Below are 14,873 nucleotides of genomic sequence, written 5' to 3'. Positions count from 1 at the left end.
CCGCGGGATGCCGCCGCCGCCGCGGGATGCTGCTGCCGCCGCGGGATGCTGCCGCTGCCGCCGCGGGATGCTGCCGCTGCCGCCCGGGCTGCGCCGCCGCCTGCGGGAGCGGCCGCCCGCACCCGCTAGCCGCCCGCCGCGCGGCCCGCCCGCCGCGCCCGTCCCGCCCTTCGCCTTCGCCCCGCGCCGCCTCCGCCTCGGCCCCGGCCACACGCTCCTCGAGGTGAGAGGTGCCGCGGCCCCGCCGGAGCCCCTCCGCAACCTGCCCCCGGAGTCGCGGCCCCGCCGTGCTGACCCCGCGGCTGGCTCCGTGCGGCCACGCCGCCCCGCTCATGCTTGTTTTCTGTCCTCTCCCAGGATGGGGATATCCACAGGCACCTCTACCTCCGCGGCGTCCTGACCAGCCTCACGGAGGTGACTGACCGACCCAAGTAAGTGAGGCGGTGCGCGTTGGGCCGCGCGTCCCGCTCCGTCGGCACCTCTGTACCGACCCTGCGCGCCGTACCGCGTGGGTGCCGTGCTCTTCCTCTGCGAGCTTTGACGGCTGGGCAGGAGAAATAAGCTACATGGAAGAAACAGAGACTCGTTGCAAAGCAGTTTGAAAGGAGGACGCGGTAACAGAGTTCACAAACCGTACCGTCCTGCTGAAAAGCCCCCAGGTCGGTGCCTTGTGCTGTAGACAGCAGTCTGCCTGAATGCTGCCTACAGGTTGTGATGACATTTCACGAAGGATTCTTTGCCAGCAGATAAGGCATTGATAATGCATTTTAAAAGTCAGAATTGTAGCTAAACGAGAGGGTTTAATTGGTGGGTTATTATTTACCCAGTCAAGACAGTGGGAGAGCTGTCCTTATGGTACTTGAGATGCTGAGGGGTATGGTTTGGTGGCAACTGTGGCAGTGCTGGGTTAACGGTTTGACTTGATGCTCTTTGAGGTCTTTTCCAACCTCAACAGTTCTGTGATTCTGTGTGGAGACATCCTTAATCAGGCAGCCTAACCCTGGGAGGCTTCATCTTGCTTTAAAACCTGTTCTTGTGTATAAAGTTGAGGAAGTGCTTTCAGGATGGCATGAGGTTCTCCTGTAGCTCTGTGATAAACAGCATTGACACGAAGTTCTAATCCACAGCTGCTAGGGTCAAGCAGCTTCTGTCATTGCTGTTTGTTGTTTATTCTTAATCAAAGTGCCACTTCACAGGATGATAATATATACGATGATTGAGCCATAATGGCAAATAAGAGTTTCCAAGTGCCAGCACCATGGTAACCTTCATTCCATTGTACCTTGCATTTAATTGAAGCATTATTCACAAAAAAAATGCCACAAGCAAAGAAAGCTATCTGTTGGGATAGATACAGCTTAAATTTGAGATGTGAATGTCCTAATTTCCCCACAGGGTGTCCGAATTCAGTTGCCACATCTCTGGGTGCTGCCAGGTCTTTGATACACTGGAGGGCTATGAGCACCACTACAACACACTGCACAGGAATGTCTGCTCCTTCTGCAAGTGCTCCTTTCCATCAGGCCATCTCTTGGATATTCACATCTTGGAGTGGCATGACTCACTCTTCCAGATAATGGCTGAGAAGCAAAATATGGTGAGTGGCCGTGTCCCCCAGCCACAGGATAGTGATGGCAAACTCAGAAAGTACGGCAAAACAGAATTTTGTTTTTACACAATAACGAGATTATTTGAATAGGAAATATATTGTATATACAGTCTCAAGCAGAATAAAGATACAGGTTTTCTGTTTAAGTAGGCTATAGGTTAGAGGAATATTTACTACACAGTACTGTAGCTACTACTTGCTAATTGAACAGTTCAAAGCTATCTTAATGGTTACTTATTTTGTAGAGATTACTTATTTCATAGAGAATGATGTTACTTCCCCATATTGATGACAGCAAGTGATTCTTTTTCACTCAGTTCTGGAGGGTAACCTTGAGGGACATCCCGATTCACGGGAAGAACTTCCAGGCATACTCCAAGTAAGAGGATGTAGGAATCCTCACCCCTCAAAAATAGGACTGGGCTTTTATAAAGTGACTGACTGTCAGTCATCTGTTGCTGGAGTTATGTCTCAGCAGAGCTAGCAGAAACCTCTATTTTTTAGCATCAGTGTTATCTCAGAGAGATCTATTTCATAGCCCAGTAGCTCAGGAATTTTCTTGCTTCCCGGTTATTCTTGGAGATAGCCAAGTCAGGCTGGTCTGTAACGGCCTTTACCACTAAAGACAGCATGACTTTCTACAACTGGTGTCTTCTTACGAGGCAGAGTGCCCTGCTGCAGGCTGTGCCTAGCCCTTTGCTCATGGCTGGTGTGCACAGCATGAGATGGCACCCATAGAGACTGGCCATTCAGGGAAGGTACCTGTGCCCCCAGCTGACACTACTTGCATTTTCCACTTATGCCTTTCTTCTTTTCTCCACTGGCCTTTCAGTACAAGTGTTTGGTAGAAGGCTGTGTGGAGAAGTTCAGAAGCAGCAAGGACAGAAAGGATCATTTGGTCACCGTTCACCTTTATCCTGCTGACTTTCGATTTGATAGACCAAAGAAAGTGAAAAGGTAACCCCCCAATGCTGCCATAGTGCAGCATTTCCCCCAGAGTGCTGGCGATGTGCTTTCCTGCTGTCCCACTCCCTTTCCACAGTAAGCAGCTTTATATCCTAGGAGACTCAGAAATGACATTTTCTGCTGCTTGGTGAGATCAGGTAAACTTGCAAGTCTTTCTGTGGCAGTGTTTTGCTTTCTGTTATTGTTGAAGCGTGTCTTATTTCTTTCCCTGTGTGGCTCCAGGTTCATCACCCTTTGTGCCATCTCAAGGGTAAATGCAAAGCCCAGCATCTCTGTGTCCCTTTGTGCACATATTCTGCCTTGCTCTCCAACTGTTTGCAATATTCCTGTTCCCCAAAAGCACAGGTCAAGCAAAGGGGGATTTTGTAAGTTTGGTGAGCGGCTTTCTCAGCTGGCTGCTCATTTCAAGCATGGCTACTCCATGCAGTAACTCACGCAACTTGGACTTGACCTGTTTTATCATGAGGTAACTTTCACTTCTTACATGGCAGCTACTGAGAAAGGATGTAAACTTTTGTCTCTGCAGCACCCCCAAGCAGTTGAGCTCTGCCACAAAGCAGGATGTCAGTGTGCCGATGGATGTGAGCATGGAGACGTCGGAGCAATTCCAAGTGGACCCCATGGAAGTAGGGCCCAGTGAGAAGATGGAGATCCTTCAGCCTGCAGCCAGCCCCAGTCCCTTGGGAGCAGAGAAACGGCTCTATAAATCCAGGTCTGTCCCGTTAGCCTGCACAGGCAAAGATTTCTGGGGCTGGGACTGTATAATCTTAAATTGCATTTTGCAGTGCCTATAACAGCACAGCTGAGTGTGTTTCTGTGTTGAAGATAAAAGAGGTAGGGCTTACATGTAAGCTTTAAAAAACATTTGTAAAAGAGGAAAGCTTAAGGAAGGACAGAGTGTACTTATGCAGTGAAAGCCTTGTCAACAAGTGTCTGCCCAGCTGTGATCTCTTCCTAGGGTATTGTGGAGTGGTGTGGGTCTGAAGGTAAGAATTCTGTCCTAAAATACTCAAGATTTGTTCCTGCTTTCTAACAGTTTCCCTTTCCAGCTGACTTGGGCTGAGCTGGTTGCACTGCAGCTGTGTTCCCATGCTATCAGGACAAGGCACAAGTAAAGCAGGTGAACACAGAATCACACAATCATTTGGACTGAAAAAGACTTTTAAGATACTCAAGTCCAACTGTTAGCCTTTGGAATCCCTCCAGGGATTCCATTGCCCTGGGTGGCCCATGCCAATGTTTGATAACCCTTTTGGGGAAAAAATTTGTTCCTCATCTCCAGTCTAAACCTCCCCTGGCACAGACTGACGCCATTTGCTCTTGTTCTGTTGCTTGTTCCTTGAGAGAAGAGACCACCTTCCCCTTGCTACAGCCTCCTGTCAGGGAGTTGCTGAGAGCACGAAGGTCTCCCCTCAGCCTCCTTTTCTTCAGGCTGAACACCCCCAGCTCTCTCAATCACTCCTCATGAGACTTGTGCTCTAGACCCTTCTCCAACTCCATTGCCCATCTCTGGACACGCTCCAGCACCTCAGTGTCCCTCTTGGAGTGAGAGGCCCAAAACTGAACAGGTGCAGCCTCACCAGTGCCAAGTATAAGGGGACAATCACTTCCCTGGTCCTGCTGGCCACACTATTTCTGATACAAGCCTGGATGCTGTTTGCCTTCTTGGCGTTCTGGGCAGACTACTGACATGTTCAGATGGCCGCCAATCAAAACCTCCAGGTCCTGTCCCTCTGGGCAGCTTTCCAGCCACTCTGCACCAAGCCATTGGCCTCGGCCCATCAATTCAACTTGTTCAGATCCCTTTGTCCTCATTCAGATCAACACTCCCATGCAGCTTTATGTCATCTGCAGACTTAAAGGGTACACTCAATCCCCTCATCCAGGTCATTGATAAAGATTTTAAACAGAACAGACCCCACAGAGCTCTGAATCTTGGCATTTGCAAGGCCAGAGCAGCATTGGTGTTTTATCTGGGGTTTTTGTTTGCTTTGTTTTTTTACATAAAATCTTTACAAAAAGTTGAAACTGAACTGCCTGATGCCAGCTTGCCTTTAGAGCTCCCCCTGATGAGCTGTATGACCTGTACGAGATACAAGGTAGCCATAACAAGGTCACCACCCTCTTCCTGGCTTCTGGGTCAGTGCCATTTTATTCATTATTGTGTCTCTCCACATAAATGTTCATATGGTTTTGCCTGAACTACTGCAGTTAGCAGATGAGTTCTTGTGTTTTAAGTTGGCCTCATCTGTGATGTGCTGGTGGTCTGGCAGTGACACAACGAGCCTATGACCACACCAGAACCGTGGGGGGAAGTCCCGCTCTATCCTCAGCTCCGCTGGTGTCAGCATTTGCTCTGCTGCTGTAAGGCGCAGTGAGCTTTGCTGTTTTGGGGCTCTTGAAGGAGCTGTGGGGGCTGAAGCAGCCCAGAGTGCACCTCAGCCACTTGGGTCTGCTTTTGTGCATCCTGGCATGGCTGACAAAATCCCGTCCCCCAGCATCTGCCACATTGATGTTTCAAACTTCCCTGCCTTGTCCAGCTTCTAGACAGGAAAAAAACTGTCCTTTGGATTCGGTGTGGTGCTGCAGGTCAAAAGGAGAATGTGCCACTGAAAGGCCATGCTTTCACTGCTGTTCCTGCTCTTCACAGTCTTCACAGTCTTCCACAAAAATACCATGGCAGCTGCCTGATGGCCTATTACATGTTTTGACACTTTACACATAGCTCTAAAGAAGGGAGAGGCCTCCAGATGCCTTCTCCACATGCAGAATAAACGGGAAAGCAGACCAGTATTTCAGGCACTTTTTGAATTACATTTTGGTTTAGACATCCTGCCACCTCAACCCCCCACCTTCTTCGCTCTCTGGGAGCTTGACACACTACACAATGTGTGAAGTGTACCCAGGCTCCCAAGAGAGGTGTGTCCAGAGTGTGTGTTCACAGGCATCTTCCTTTGCAGGATCCCACCCACAGTTTGCTTTGGACCAGGTGCCACCCGAGGATTTAAAGGACCAAGGAAGAAAATCTGAAGGTCAGCGCACTGGTTTTGCGCCAGATGAAGAGACACTGGCCCTGTGGCCAAGCAGGGACTTAGGAAGTTGTGTGTGAGGAGTCTCACTCTGCACAGGTAAGGCAGACAGGTGACCATAGGAATTGTGCAGCAGCAGCCTGGGATGTGTTGGTCCATTGCACAGGAAGTTCCACTTAAGGAAAAACTTCTTTCCTGTAAGGGTGAGGGAGCCCTGGCACAGGCTGCCCGGGGAGGTTGTGGAGTCTCCTTTACTGGAGGCCTTCAAAACCTGCCTAGACATGTTCCTGAGTGACCTGATCTAGGTGGACCTGTTTTAGCGGGGGTATTTGGACTGGCTGATGTCCCTTCCAACTCCGACCATTCTGTGATTGGAAGGGCCCTTCCACAGTCACAGAACTGTTTTGTTGGAAAGCACCTTCATCTGTTACCCCAGCCCTGCCATAGCCACCACTAAACCATGTCCCTCAATGCCATAGCTACACAGCTTTGGAATCCCTCCAGGAATGGGAACTCTACCACTGCCCTCGGCAGCCCGGGTCAAGGCTTGACAGCCTTTTTGGGGAAGAAAATGTTCCTCATCTCCAGTCTAAACTTCCCCTGGCACAGCTCAAGGCCATTTCCTCTTATCCCATTGCTTCTTTCTTGGGGAAGAGACCAGCGCCACCCCCCAGCCTTGCCATAACCTCCTGTAGTAGGCGTCCGGAAGATCTCGGGTTGTAACGCGAGAGGTGGAGGGTACAGAAGAGGTGGGCACGGGGTGGAGGGAGAGGAGGTGCTGGTTCTAGCAGATAAAAGCACATGGTGTAAGCAAGGGGTTGGAATAAAGTATCACCCATGCTGAGTGTGTGGTGATCTTGTCCCTCAGCGGGGGCGCTGAGAGACCCATGCGGGAGGCCTGGTAGTGTTGCTCGTGGCAGCAACATACGGTGACTCCGACATGATCGGCGAACGCAGGACATCCGCGGCCACGGCACAGATGGAACAAGTGATGAAGGTACTCAAGGCGGTGGCGCCTGAGGTGGGCGAGCGCACAGCCGTGTGCACCCAATGGTCGCAGGGTGGGGTGCGGTACAGACACCCAGAGTTATTAAATGTGCGGAACTGGACAGTGGTGAAGGAGATGTTACAGGCTGCCTTAGCGGCGACCAAGGGGATGGGTCAGTATTTTAGAGCGTGGGGAGATGTTAAGAGGACTCTGTCTAAGGCAGCTGAGGAGAGACAGTTTTGGCTATCGGCGTGGGAAGCTCTCCAGAGGGAGGGGCGGAAAGCGCAGACGGAGGAGAGAGTTTGTAGTGATCAGGAGGCTCAAACGTGGAGCGTGGAGGTAGCGCATCTGGGAGCCCCGACGGGTCCGTCACTGTGTGGGGACGCGGAATGTGATGGGCTTGACGGGAGGAGAGTGAGGGGTGCGGCCCTGGAGCGGAGCCCCCTCGGGAGAGCAGCTTCCCAGTCGAGCCCAGCCCGCCGGGCTACCCCTGGGACGAGTTGCCGAGGATGCGGGCGGGGAATGCCGAGCGGGCGGAGTCGGGCGGGAGTAGGGCGCAGGATGATCAGGGGAGAGTGGGAAAGCGCGACCCCGTGTTAGACTGGGTGCCATTGGGCACGCGAGGGGAAACAAAAAGAAAACGCAGGAGAGAGCAATACTGACTGCGCCGCCGGCGCCGGGCGCCGTGCCGGGGACGAGGAAGGAGAAAAGTCACGACCCTCCAACGCTGGCGAGTGACGGGAATGGGGGCGCGACAAAGGAGAAACGTCAGCCGCGTCATTGGCCACCGAAGATGACGCCTGGAGCAGTGGCAGAAATGAGAGCTGGAGCACGGGGGGCGGTGCGGATACGGGGCACTGGTGCTGTTGCCGGTAGCGGCAGCAACCTCCCATCATAGAGTTGCACAGAACGAGACGGTCTCAGGCTCCTCTAGGCTAAACATCCCCAGCTCCCTTAGCTGCTCCCCATCAGACTTGTGCTTCAGACCCATCCCCTGTTCTGTTGTCCGTCTGGACGTGCTGCAGCACCTCAGTGTTACTCTGTGTCCCTTGATGTATCACTTCCCTTTGGCAGCATTTCAGAGCTTATGTTTATCCTTCCTGAAACGCAGCAATTTATTTTCTGATCGACTCTGAACTCCAAGAAGGCAATTCATCTGCCCCTGTGCCGAGAGGTTTTGTCTCAGCAATGCCAGGATGGCTTGGAACAAGTGTGGCTTCTGAGACCAACGGCTGTATCTTGCCTGAGCCTGCAACTGGCAAATGCTGTTTCAGAACTCCAGGCAGCTGCAGGGATTGCTCAGGCTTTGGCAAAAACTTGCAAGGAACTATTGCCAAGAATACTGCAGGGATAATGCCAACCAAAATCCCTTGTGTGCCCTCTTGCAGTGCACCTTGTGTCCCCCACCTCCCTGTCTGGTCTGCAGGCAGGGCATTGTGCTTACCCTTAGTGCTACTCACGCTGGGGAGAAACAAAATCAGTCTGGAAAGCAGTGTAGATTACAACAACTATTTTAATCCTTTTCATTCTTTCAGTATTCTCAGAGTTTTTAAAAGCTTCCAGCAAGGACAGCCTTTAGGAACACTTGCAGACATGGGGCAGGTTGAACTCTGCAGCAGTTGCTGGCAGAGTCTTGGTGCAGAGCACTACGGCATGGAGGAGAGAGCAGATGGCTGCAGGAGCTGAGCCTCCTTTGTGACTTTTTGCCTTTTTAAAAAGAGTCAAGAAATTCCAAGACAAAATCTGCTGGCTGTATACAATGTGGAACCTCTGACACAAAAGAAAAAAATAGCCCAAGAATTGTCGTCCCTCCTGCTGATCTCCTGTGCCCTGGGCCAGGGAGAGCTTTCTGCTGCCTTGTAGCTTGTTGTCACAGAGGGAGTAAAGTAGAGGGACTTCCAACTAGGTGAATAAATGCTTTGTGGAGAATTTAAATGTTGTTTTGAAGCCTGGGCAGAGTCACATGTGAGGAATGAACCTTCCTTTGCCCTAAATACCCCAAAATCAGGTTGGGGCGGGGGGAGTAGGATGTGTTTTTTCCTCTTGTCATTTCTTTTTTATTCCCATCCTGCCAGGAAAAGAGATTGACTGGAAAGGTAGAGCCTGCTGCCACCAGGCCTCGGGGTCCTGTGGAACTGTGACACTTGCAAAGTTGCCTGTTAAGAGAAAAAAAAAAAAGAGAGTGCTGTAATGGTGTTTATCCCAGAAGCAGAAGATCTATAATTCCAGGTTTTTTTCTTCCCCCTCTCTGGGAGGAACAAAGGTTAAAAAGGGCTTTGAAAAATCCTTGCAAATAGGGAGCAGGGAATGATGCTTACAGAGACATAGGAGATATCCCTACAAGTTTTAAAATGTTTCACTTTGCGTAAAACTCACTGTCTTGTCTGGCATTAATTCTTGCAGCTCAGCCTCCAGCACGAGCTCTCTCTGGCAGCAAAATATAGGAAAGGAAAGATAGAGGGAGGAGGGAAAACAGGAAGCCAGTAGAGAGGGAGAGAAGTTGAGGTAGAGAAGGGGAGAGCAGAGCAGCTGACCAGGGCACAGAGCCGCTGTAGAGCTGCCCTGTGCACTCTCTGTGTGCACACACTCCCTGTGCCCATACCCCTGTGCAGAGCCACACACACCCCTGTCCCCACACAGCCCATAGTTTCTTCTGTGAGTCCTTACACCCTTGTACCCACAGCCCCCTGCACACACTATTGCTCCCCACACACACAACCTCTTCTCCCCCTCAGGCATCAACACCACCCCATGCACACTTCCACACCCCCGTGCACACCCACGCCTCACATACACTCCCCTGCCATGCACACCCCTCCCTCCCCATGCGTACCCCACCATGCACATCTATTGCCCCAGCAGGCCACTGCTCCCCCAAGGGCAGGCTATGCTACAGACCAGCCCCTGTTACCTTTGTGCCACCACTGTGGAGCTCCTGGCCTACACCTACCAGGGGATATCTGTCAGCAGTGACCAACTCACTTTCCAGCACCAGAAGTCCCTAACAATTTTTTACCCCCACTGGAACAATTGGACAGAGGGAGCAGGCCCCTCATCAGAAAAGCCTGCAGGCTTTGGCACATGGTAGCACAAAGGGCAGCAGGAACGGCCCAGTGCTCTCCCTGGCATGGCTGAGTCCTGAGTTCCCACCTGCCTGCCCTTTCCCCAAGGTCCAAGTCTAAGCATCAACTCTTGCTATTAAAAAATACATAATAATTGCAATCACAGGGCTCAGGACTAGCTCTTTCCTGGGTTATCAGATTTTTCCAGAGTCTATGGGCAAATCTTTCCCAGCTGGCCAGTGGCTTTCAAAACCCCTTATTTCAAACCAAAAGAATCACAGAAAGGTAAGGACTGAAAGGGACCTCTAGAAGTCATCTAGTCCAACCCACTGTTTAGCAGGTTAATCTAGATCAGGTAAACTGGAACTTCCTCTATTTCTTCCCCTTGTGGGATTTGTCCTAAGCAAAATTCTCTGGTCCCTTGCTTGTTTTTGGGGGCTGGAGCCAGTGGTGTGACCCAGCAGAGGCCATCGGTACACTCAGCAGTCAGACGTGTGTGTGCACACCCCAGCACTGGCATGCCAGCACGCAGGCTACACCTGTGCACACCCCCTTGCACCATCCATGTGTGTATGAGTGTGCACAGCCCACACACACCTAGCACACACACAGCCCAAGGTCCACAGGAGCATGATGCACGCCTTTGGCGCATCCTTACAGACACACACCCTTCACTCCAAGAGCTAAAAAGCCCCTTCCCTGCTGACTTTGATGCACTGTATTTGTGTGACGAGGCCAGGGCAGATGTTGGCTCCAAGCACATTCAGTCGCGGTCCCTGTGTCCAGGGACCAGAAATGCACCCGTTTGCTTGGCTGTCAAATACAAGGCACTGGACCATGGGGGATGCTCGAGCCCCCGGACACACTGGCTGCACCTTCCTGAGTGCAGCAGGGTGGTTAATCCCATGCCCTATTTCCCAAGCAGCATGACCCAACACTACGCAGGACATGTGGGTTGGGCATCCCAGAAGCAGCCGCACCTTCCAGTGGGCAAAGTGCAGGACAAGGGCCAGGGCCTGTGGAAGGCAGCCATGGAGAGGTAGGTCTGTCTTGGCCAGCATGCACAGCTGGAGGGCACAGGGAGGGGGCTGGCAGCATGGGCAGCAGGGTCAGAGGGAGCTGTGGGTGCAGGGTAGAGGGTGGGTGTGCTGTGGGTGTAGGTGGGCACAGTGGGTGCAGGCAGGCACCAGCCAACACAGCTACTGCTAACGTGGCTCCTCCACCATCTCTCTGCTAGCCCAACAGCCATGCAGCTCTGCACCATCACTGCCCTGCTGGGTGCTGCACTCCTCCTGCCTACACTCGCTGGCAGCCAGGTGAGCCCTCACCCTTGCCACCCCACTGCCCTGTGTGATGAGCGAGGACCCACACATGATCCATGCCAACCCTTGCTCTCTCCCCACAGGCTGTGAGTGATAATGGGTGGAACGACCTAGCTGCAGAGAAGGATTTGGCCGAGGAAAGGTAAGAAGTTACTGTGCTCCCCACACATTTGAGTGCCTACATCTGACTTGTAAAAAACAAAGAAACACCCCAAAACATAAAGGGGTGAATAAGTTTTCTTTGTTGCGTTGCACCCCTCCCAAATTAAGGGGCTCCCAGCTCCGTCCTCTCCCCCGATCACCCAAACCTCAAGCATTGAGCCCCAGCTTGTTTCCCTTTGCTGGTCATGATGAGGAGCTGTGTGCTGCAGCACCAATGTCCCTGACTCATAGAGCCTGTTTGGAGGATAACCAGCTAAACTAGCTTGTTTGCTCTCTGAGATCCTAGCTGTAATCTCTTGGGGTGGCAGGGGCTCTCACCAGTGTCCTTGCACCCTGCTGGAGTGGGATTCCCCTGGGCCAGGGAGATATTCAGTAACCCTGATGCATTTTCCTTGCTGATTTGGCTCACCTCTTCCAGTATCCTGGACATACAAGCTGAGCCACCATGGGAGGGTGAGATCTCCAAAGAGATGGAAACAGAGATAAAGGTCTTCTCCAGCAATATGGAGCACTCACCCCACCAAATCCAGGTGGAACCAGAGGAAGACCGTGACCACCTGCACCATGCCCAGGATGATGCTGGGGAGGATGATGCTAGAGAGGATTATGCCAATGGCTCACACCGGATGTTGTCTCTGCGGGTGCAGAGCAGCCCAGAGGAGGACCGTGACCATCTCTACCACAGCTGAGTGGAAACAGGCCTGAGCTGTGAAATAAGAGGTGGGAGCTGCCCTTGGGCAGGGGACCCATCCATCCCTACCCACCCTTGACTCAATCTCCAATAAACCCATCCCCACCTCCACATCCTGGTGTATTCTTCATTGCTGACAGAAACCAATTGCTAAGTGCAGCTCCCACAAATCCAGGGGGTACCCATCCTTGGGCTTGCCCTGAGACCCCAGTAAGGGTGAAGACGATGCTTTGGGGAGAGAGATTCAGCCCATCACTCCAGCCTCAGTTCAGCCTGGGTGAAGCTGAGGCTGGGCAAACTCAGTGCATTGATATCGTGCCCAAGAAGGTGCCACATGCTCACATGCTGTCCCCTTCACAGAGGACACACTTATTGCCCCACGAGGCTGCTCTTGCCCCACTCAGCCTTGGAGTGGAGAGGTCCCAGCAAACCCCAACATTTCCCAGCTCAGGAGGGACTCCACAGCAAGGATGCCCCATCTCCCGGCAGCACCAGGAAAATCTTTTTAATAGCAACAGTGAATGTGGTTACCACCACCAATCATCTCACCCCAGGCAAGAATCACTGGCCAAGGGGCCCTGGCCACCTCTGCAGGGTGACGCAACGGACAGATGGCCACAAGGACCTGCATGGCCTCAGCTATCGGTGAATTTCGCCTTGCGCTTCTCCACAAAAGCCGTCATCCCCTCCTTGCGGTCGTCCTGAGGAGCAAAGAAGTGAGGCTGGGCCAGGAGCCTGTGGCCACTCCAGTCTTCCCCCTGCAATGGGCCTGGGCCCCTTTACTCACAGTGGCAAAGGTGGCATAAAAAAGACGCTTTTCTGTCTTGTTCCCCTCCGACAGTGTTGTCTCAAAGGCTGAGAGCAAAGGAGAAGTTGGGGAGACCCCACTGCCTGGCCTTGCAGCTCTCTGGGGGTTTCCCAGTTGGCCCCCAGTCCCTACCAGCATTGACTGACTCCTTTGCCATGGCAGTCACCAGCTTGGAGTTGCTGGCAATCTTTTCAGCACAGGCGATGGCTGCATCCAGCAGCTTCTCCACAGGGAAGATCTTGCTGACCAGACCTAGGAGAGATGATGGAAGGTGGTGGGGTAGGAAGATGGCGCCCTGTCAGATTCCTGCAGTACTGGGGCTGTTCCCCTACCTGCCTCCTTCGCCTCTGCTGCCGAAATCCGGTCCCCAGTGAGGACCATCTCCATCGCCAGTGACTTCCCCACCGCCCTGGTCAACCTCTGTGTCCCTCCAGCACCTGAAGCCATTTGGAGAAGTGAAAGATCCAAAGAGGGCCATTTAGTTGTCTCCGTTGTTCCTGCTCCATCTAGGAGGGACCTCACTCAGCAGGCATGCCCTACTCACCTGGGATGGTTCCCAGCAGGATTTCGGGTTGCCCGAACTGTGCCTTCTCCCCAGCGTAAATGATGTCGCACATCATGGCCAGCTCACACCCACCACCCAGCTAGGACAGGGGAGGGAAAGGGTGGTCAAGGGTGCTGGGGCTGAGCCAGGGCTGCAGGCAAGTGATGGGGACAACAGACTCACAGCATAGCCGTTGACAGCAGCGATGATGGGCTTGCGGACGGTGGAGACCTTGTCCCAGCCGGCAAGGAAGCCGCTGCTATAGGACTCCTGGAAAGTTTTATTCTGCATCTCCTTGATGTCTGCGCCAGCTGCAAAGGGAAACGGAGTGGAACACCGACATCCCCCCCACCAACGTGGGGTGGGAAGCAACACCCATTCCTACCTGCAAAGGCTTTCTGGCTACCAGTGATGACGATAGCCCCCACCTGTGGGTCATCCTCCAGAGCCTCCAGTGCCCGCCGCAGCTCCTCCATCAGCCCCTGGCAGAGGGCGTTGAGTGCCTGTGGCCGGTTCAGCTGGATCAGGCCCACGCTCTGCCGCGCTCCGGTCTTCTGCACTGCCAGGTACTGGAACTGGTTTCCTGCTCGCCGGCCCCCATCACCCCGTTAGGCAACTGGCAACTGGCTGAGCCCTCACCACCCACTTGTAGCCGAGGCCACAGCATCTCAGCTATTTTAAGGCGACCTTCAGTGTGATGGCTGTGTGCCAGCAGCCATTGGCAGCTAAAGGGATGTCGACCTGGGAGCTCAGAGCCGGGCATTGCAGGGAGCTCCCGGTGCAATCCCGATGTGGGCAGGCAGAACCAAGTGACCTCCCTATATCTGGGGCGTAAGTGGTACCAGGCCCTGATGCAGAGTCCAGAGGCTCCACTGGAGGTGCTGGGACCCGGTGCACGGTGCAACGACCGTACATGGCACTGAACCCTGGTGCACATTGCTGAGCCCCAGTGCAGGATGCCGCGACCGTACACTGTACTGAACTCCAGTATGCAGCTCCGCGACTGTATATGGTGCCGAGCCCTGGTGCACGGCGCCGCGACCGTACACGGCGCTGAGCCCCGGTGCGCGGCGCTGGGACCCTGACACGCAGCGCCACGGCCCGCACCTGGTGCGGGGACACGGTGCCGAGTGTCAGGACCCGTGCACGATGCAGGGGCGCGCTGCCCGTGCCCGCTCGCGTGCCCGCCCCGGTGCCCCGCTCACCGACGCTGCAGCCCCGCGCCCCGCGGAGGCGGCAGGGCGGTGGCGGGAGAAGCGCGCAGCGGCGCGCGGCGGACGCTGGACGGAGGAACAGGCGCAGCACGGCGGCCATGGCGAAGCGCGGCGGACCTGCCCCGCCCGGCCCAGCCCCTCCCCGTCGTAGGTCCCGCCCACCAACAGCGCCCATTGGACGAGAGGGCCCCGCCCCCCTGGCGCGCCGTTCCCATTGGCCGAAGCAGCGACTTCGCGCCCCGCCCCCGACGGGCGGGCGGGTGGGGGTGGTCGGGCCGCTCCCCTGGGGCGCTCCCCCCCCAACCCGCGCTGGCGCGGCGGGAGGGACTTCGGGGACGGTGGGTGTTCCACCCCGCGGGGTCCAGCACGTGGGACTGCCGCCCTGCGCTAACCTCCGCGCGGCGGGACACGAGTGGGGAGGATGTTGTGGGATCGGGGGTTTCAGCGGCGCCGCGGGGCAGAACCGAGGGGGACTGCA

The 14,873-nt window shown here is 54.2% G+C and overlaps 2 protein-coding genes across 2 annotated transcripts; one reads left to right on the top strand and one right to left on the bottom strand.

Moving 5' to 3' along the window:
• Positions 1–67: 67 nt before the first annotated feature.
• Positions 68–6,448, top strand: ZNF511 (zinc finger protein 511). The gene is made up of 6 exons (XM_062001696.1): positions 68–223; positions 358–431; positions 1,396–1,597; positions 2,442–2,566; positions 3,102–3,287; positions 5,536–6,448. The coding sequence occupies exons 1-6, from the start codon at positions 68–70 to the stop codon at positions 5,603–5,605; spliced, it is 813 nt and encodes a 270-aa protein (XP_061857680.1). The 3' UTR covers positions 5,606–6,448.
• A 5,778-nt stretch (positions 6,449–12,226) lies between these two features.
• Positions 12,227–14,519, bottom strand: ECHS1 (enoyl-CoA hydratase, short chain 1). The gene is made up of 8 exons (XM_062001792.1): positions 14,387–14,519; positions 13,567–13,764; positions 13,365–13,492; positions 13,182–13,281; positions 12,970–13,074; positions 12,770–12,889; positions 12,617–12,684; positions 12,227–12,530 (listed from the first exon to the last, which is right to left on the bottom strand). The coding sequence occupies exons 1-8, from the start codon at positions 14,493–14,495 to the stop codon at positions 12,465–12,467; spliced, it is 894 nt and encodes a 297-aa protein (XP_061857776.1). The 5' UTR covers positions 14,496–14,519; the 3' UTR covers positions 12,227–12,464.
• Positions 14,520–14,873: the final 354 nt, after the last annotated feature.

The sequence above is a fragment of the Colius striatus genome, chromosome 8 (assembly GCF_028858725.1).
Source record: "Colius striatus isolate bColStr4 chromosome 8, bColStr4.1.hap1, whole genome shotgun sequence".
Classification (NCBI taxonomy): domain Eukaryota; kingdom Metazoa; phylum Chordata; class Aves; order Coliiformes; family Coliidae; genus Colius; species Colius striatus.
The sequence above is the reverse complement of the archived record's forward strand: the minus strand, read 5'-3'. Positions and strand labels throughout refer to the sequence as shown.

Coding starts and splice junctions, on each gene's coding strand:
- ECHS1 (XM_062001792.1), bottom strand. CDS start 14,495: ATGGCCGCCGTGCTGCGCCTGTTCCTCCGTCCAGCGTCCGCCGCGCGC. Junction 12,685..12,769: donor AAAGGAGTCAGTCAATGCTG/GTAGGGACTGGG, acceptor CTTTGCTCTCAG/CCTTTGAGACAACACTGTCG. Junction 12,531..12,616: donor TTTATGCCACCTTTGCCACT/GTGAGTAAAGGG, acceptor TTTGCTCCTCAG/GACGACCGCAAGGAGGGGAT.
- ZNF511 (XM_062001696.1), top strand. CDS start 68: ATGCTGCCGCTGCCGCCCGGGCTGCGCCGCCGCCTGCGGGAGCGGCCG. Junction 224..357: donor CCGGCCACACGCTCCTCGAG/GTGAGAGGTGCC, acceptor GTCCTCTCCCAG/GATGGGGATATCCACAGGCA. Junction 432..1,395: donor GAGGTGACTGACCGACCCAA/GTAAGTGAGGCG, acceptor ATTTCCCCACAG/GGTGTCCGAATTCAGTTGCC.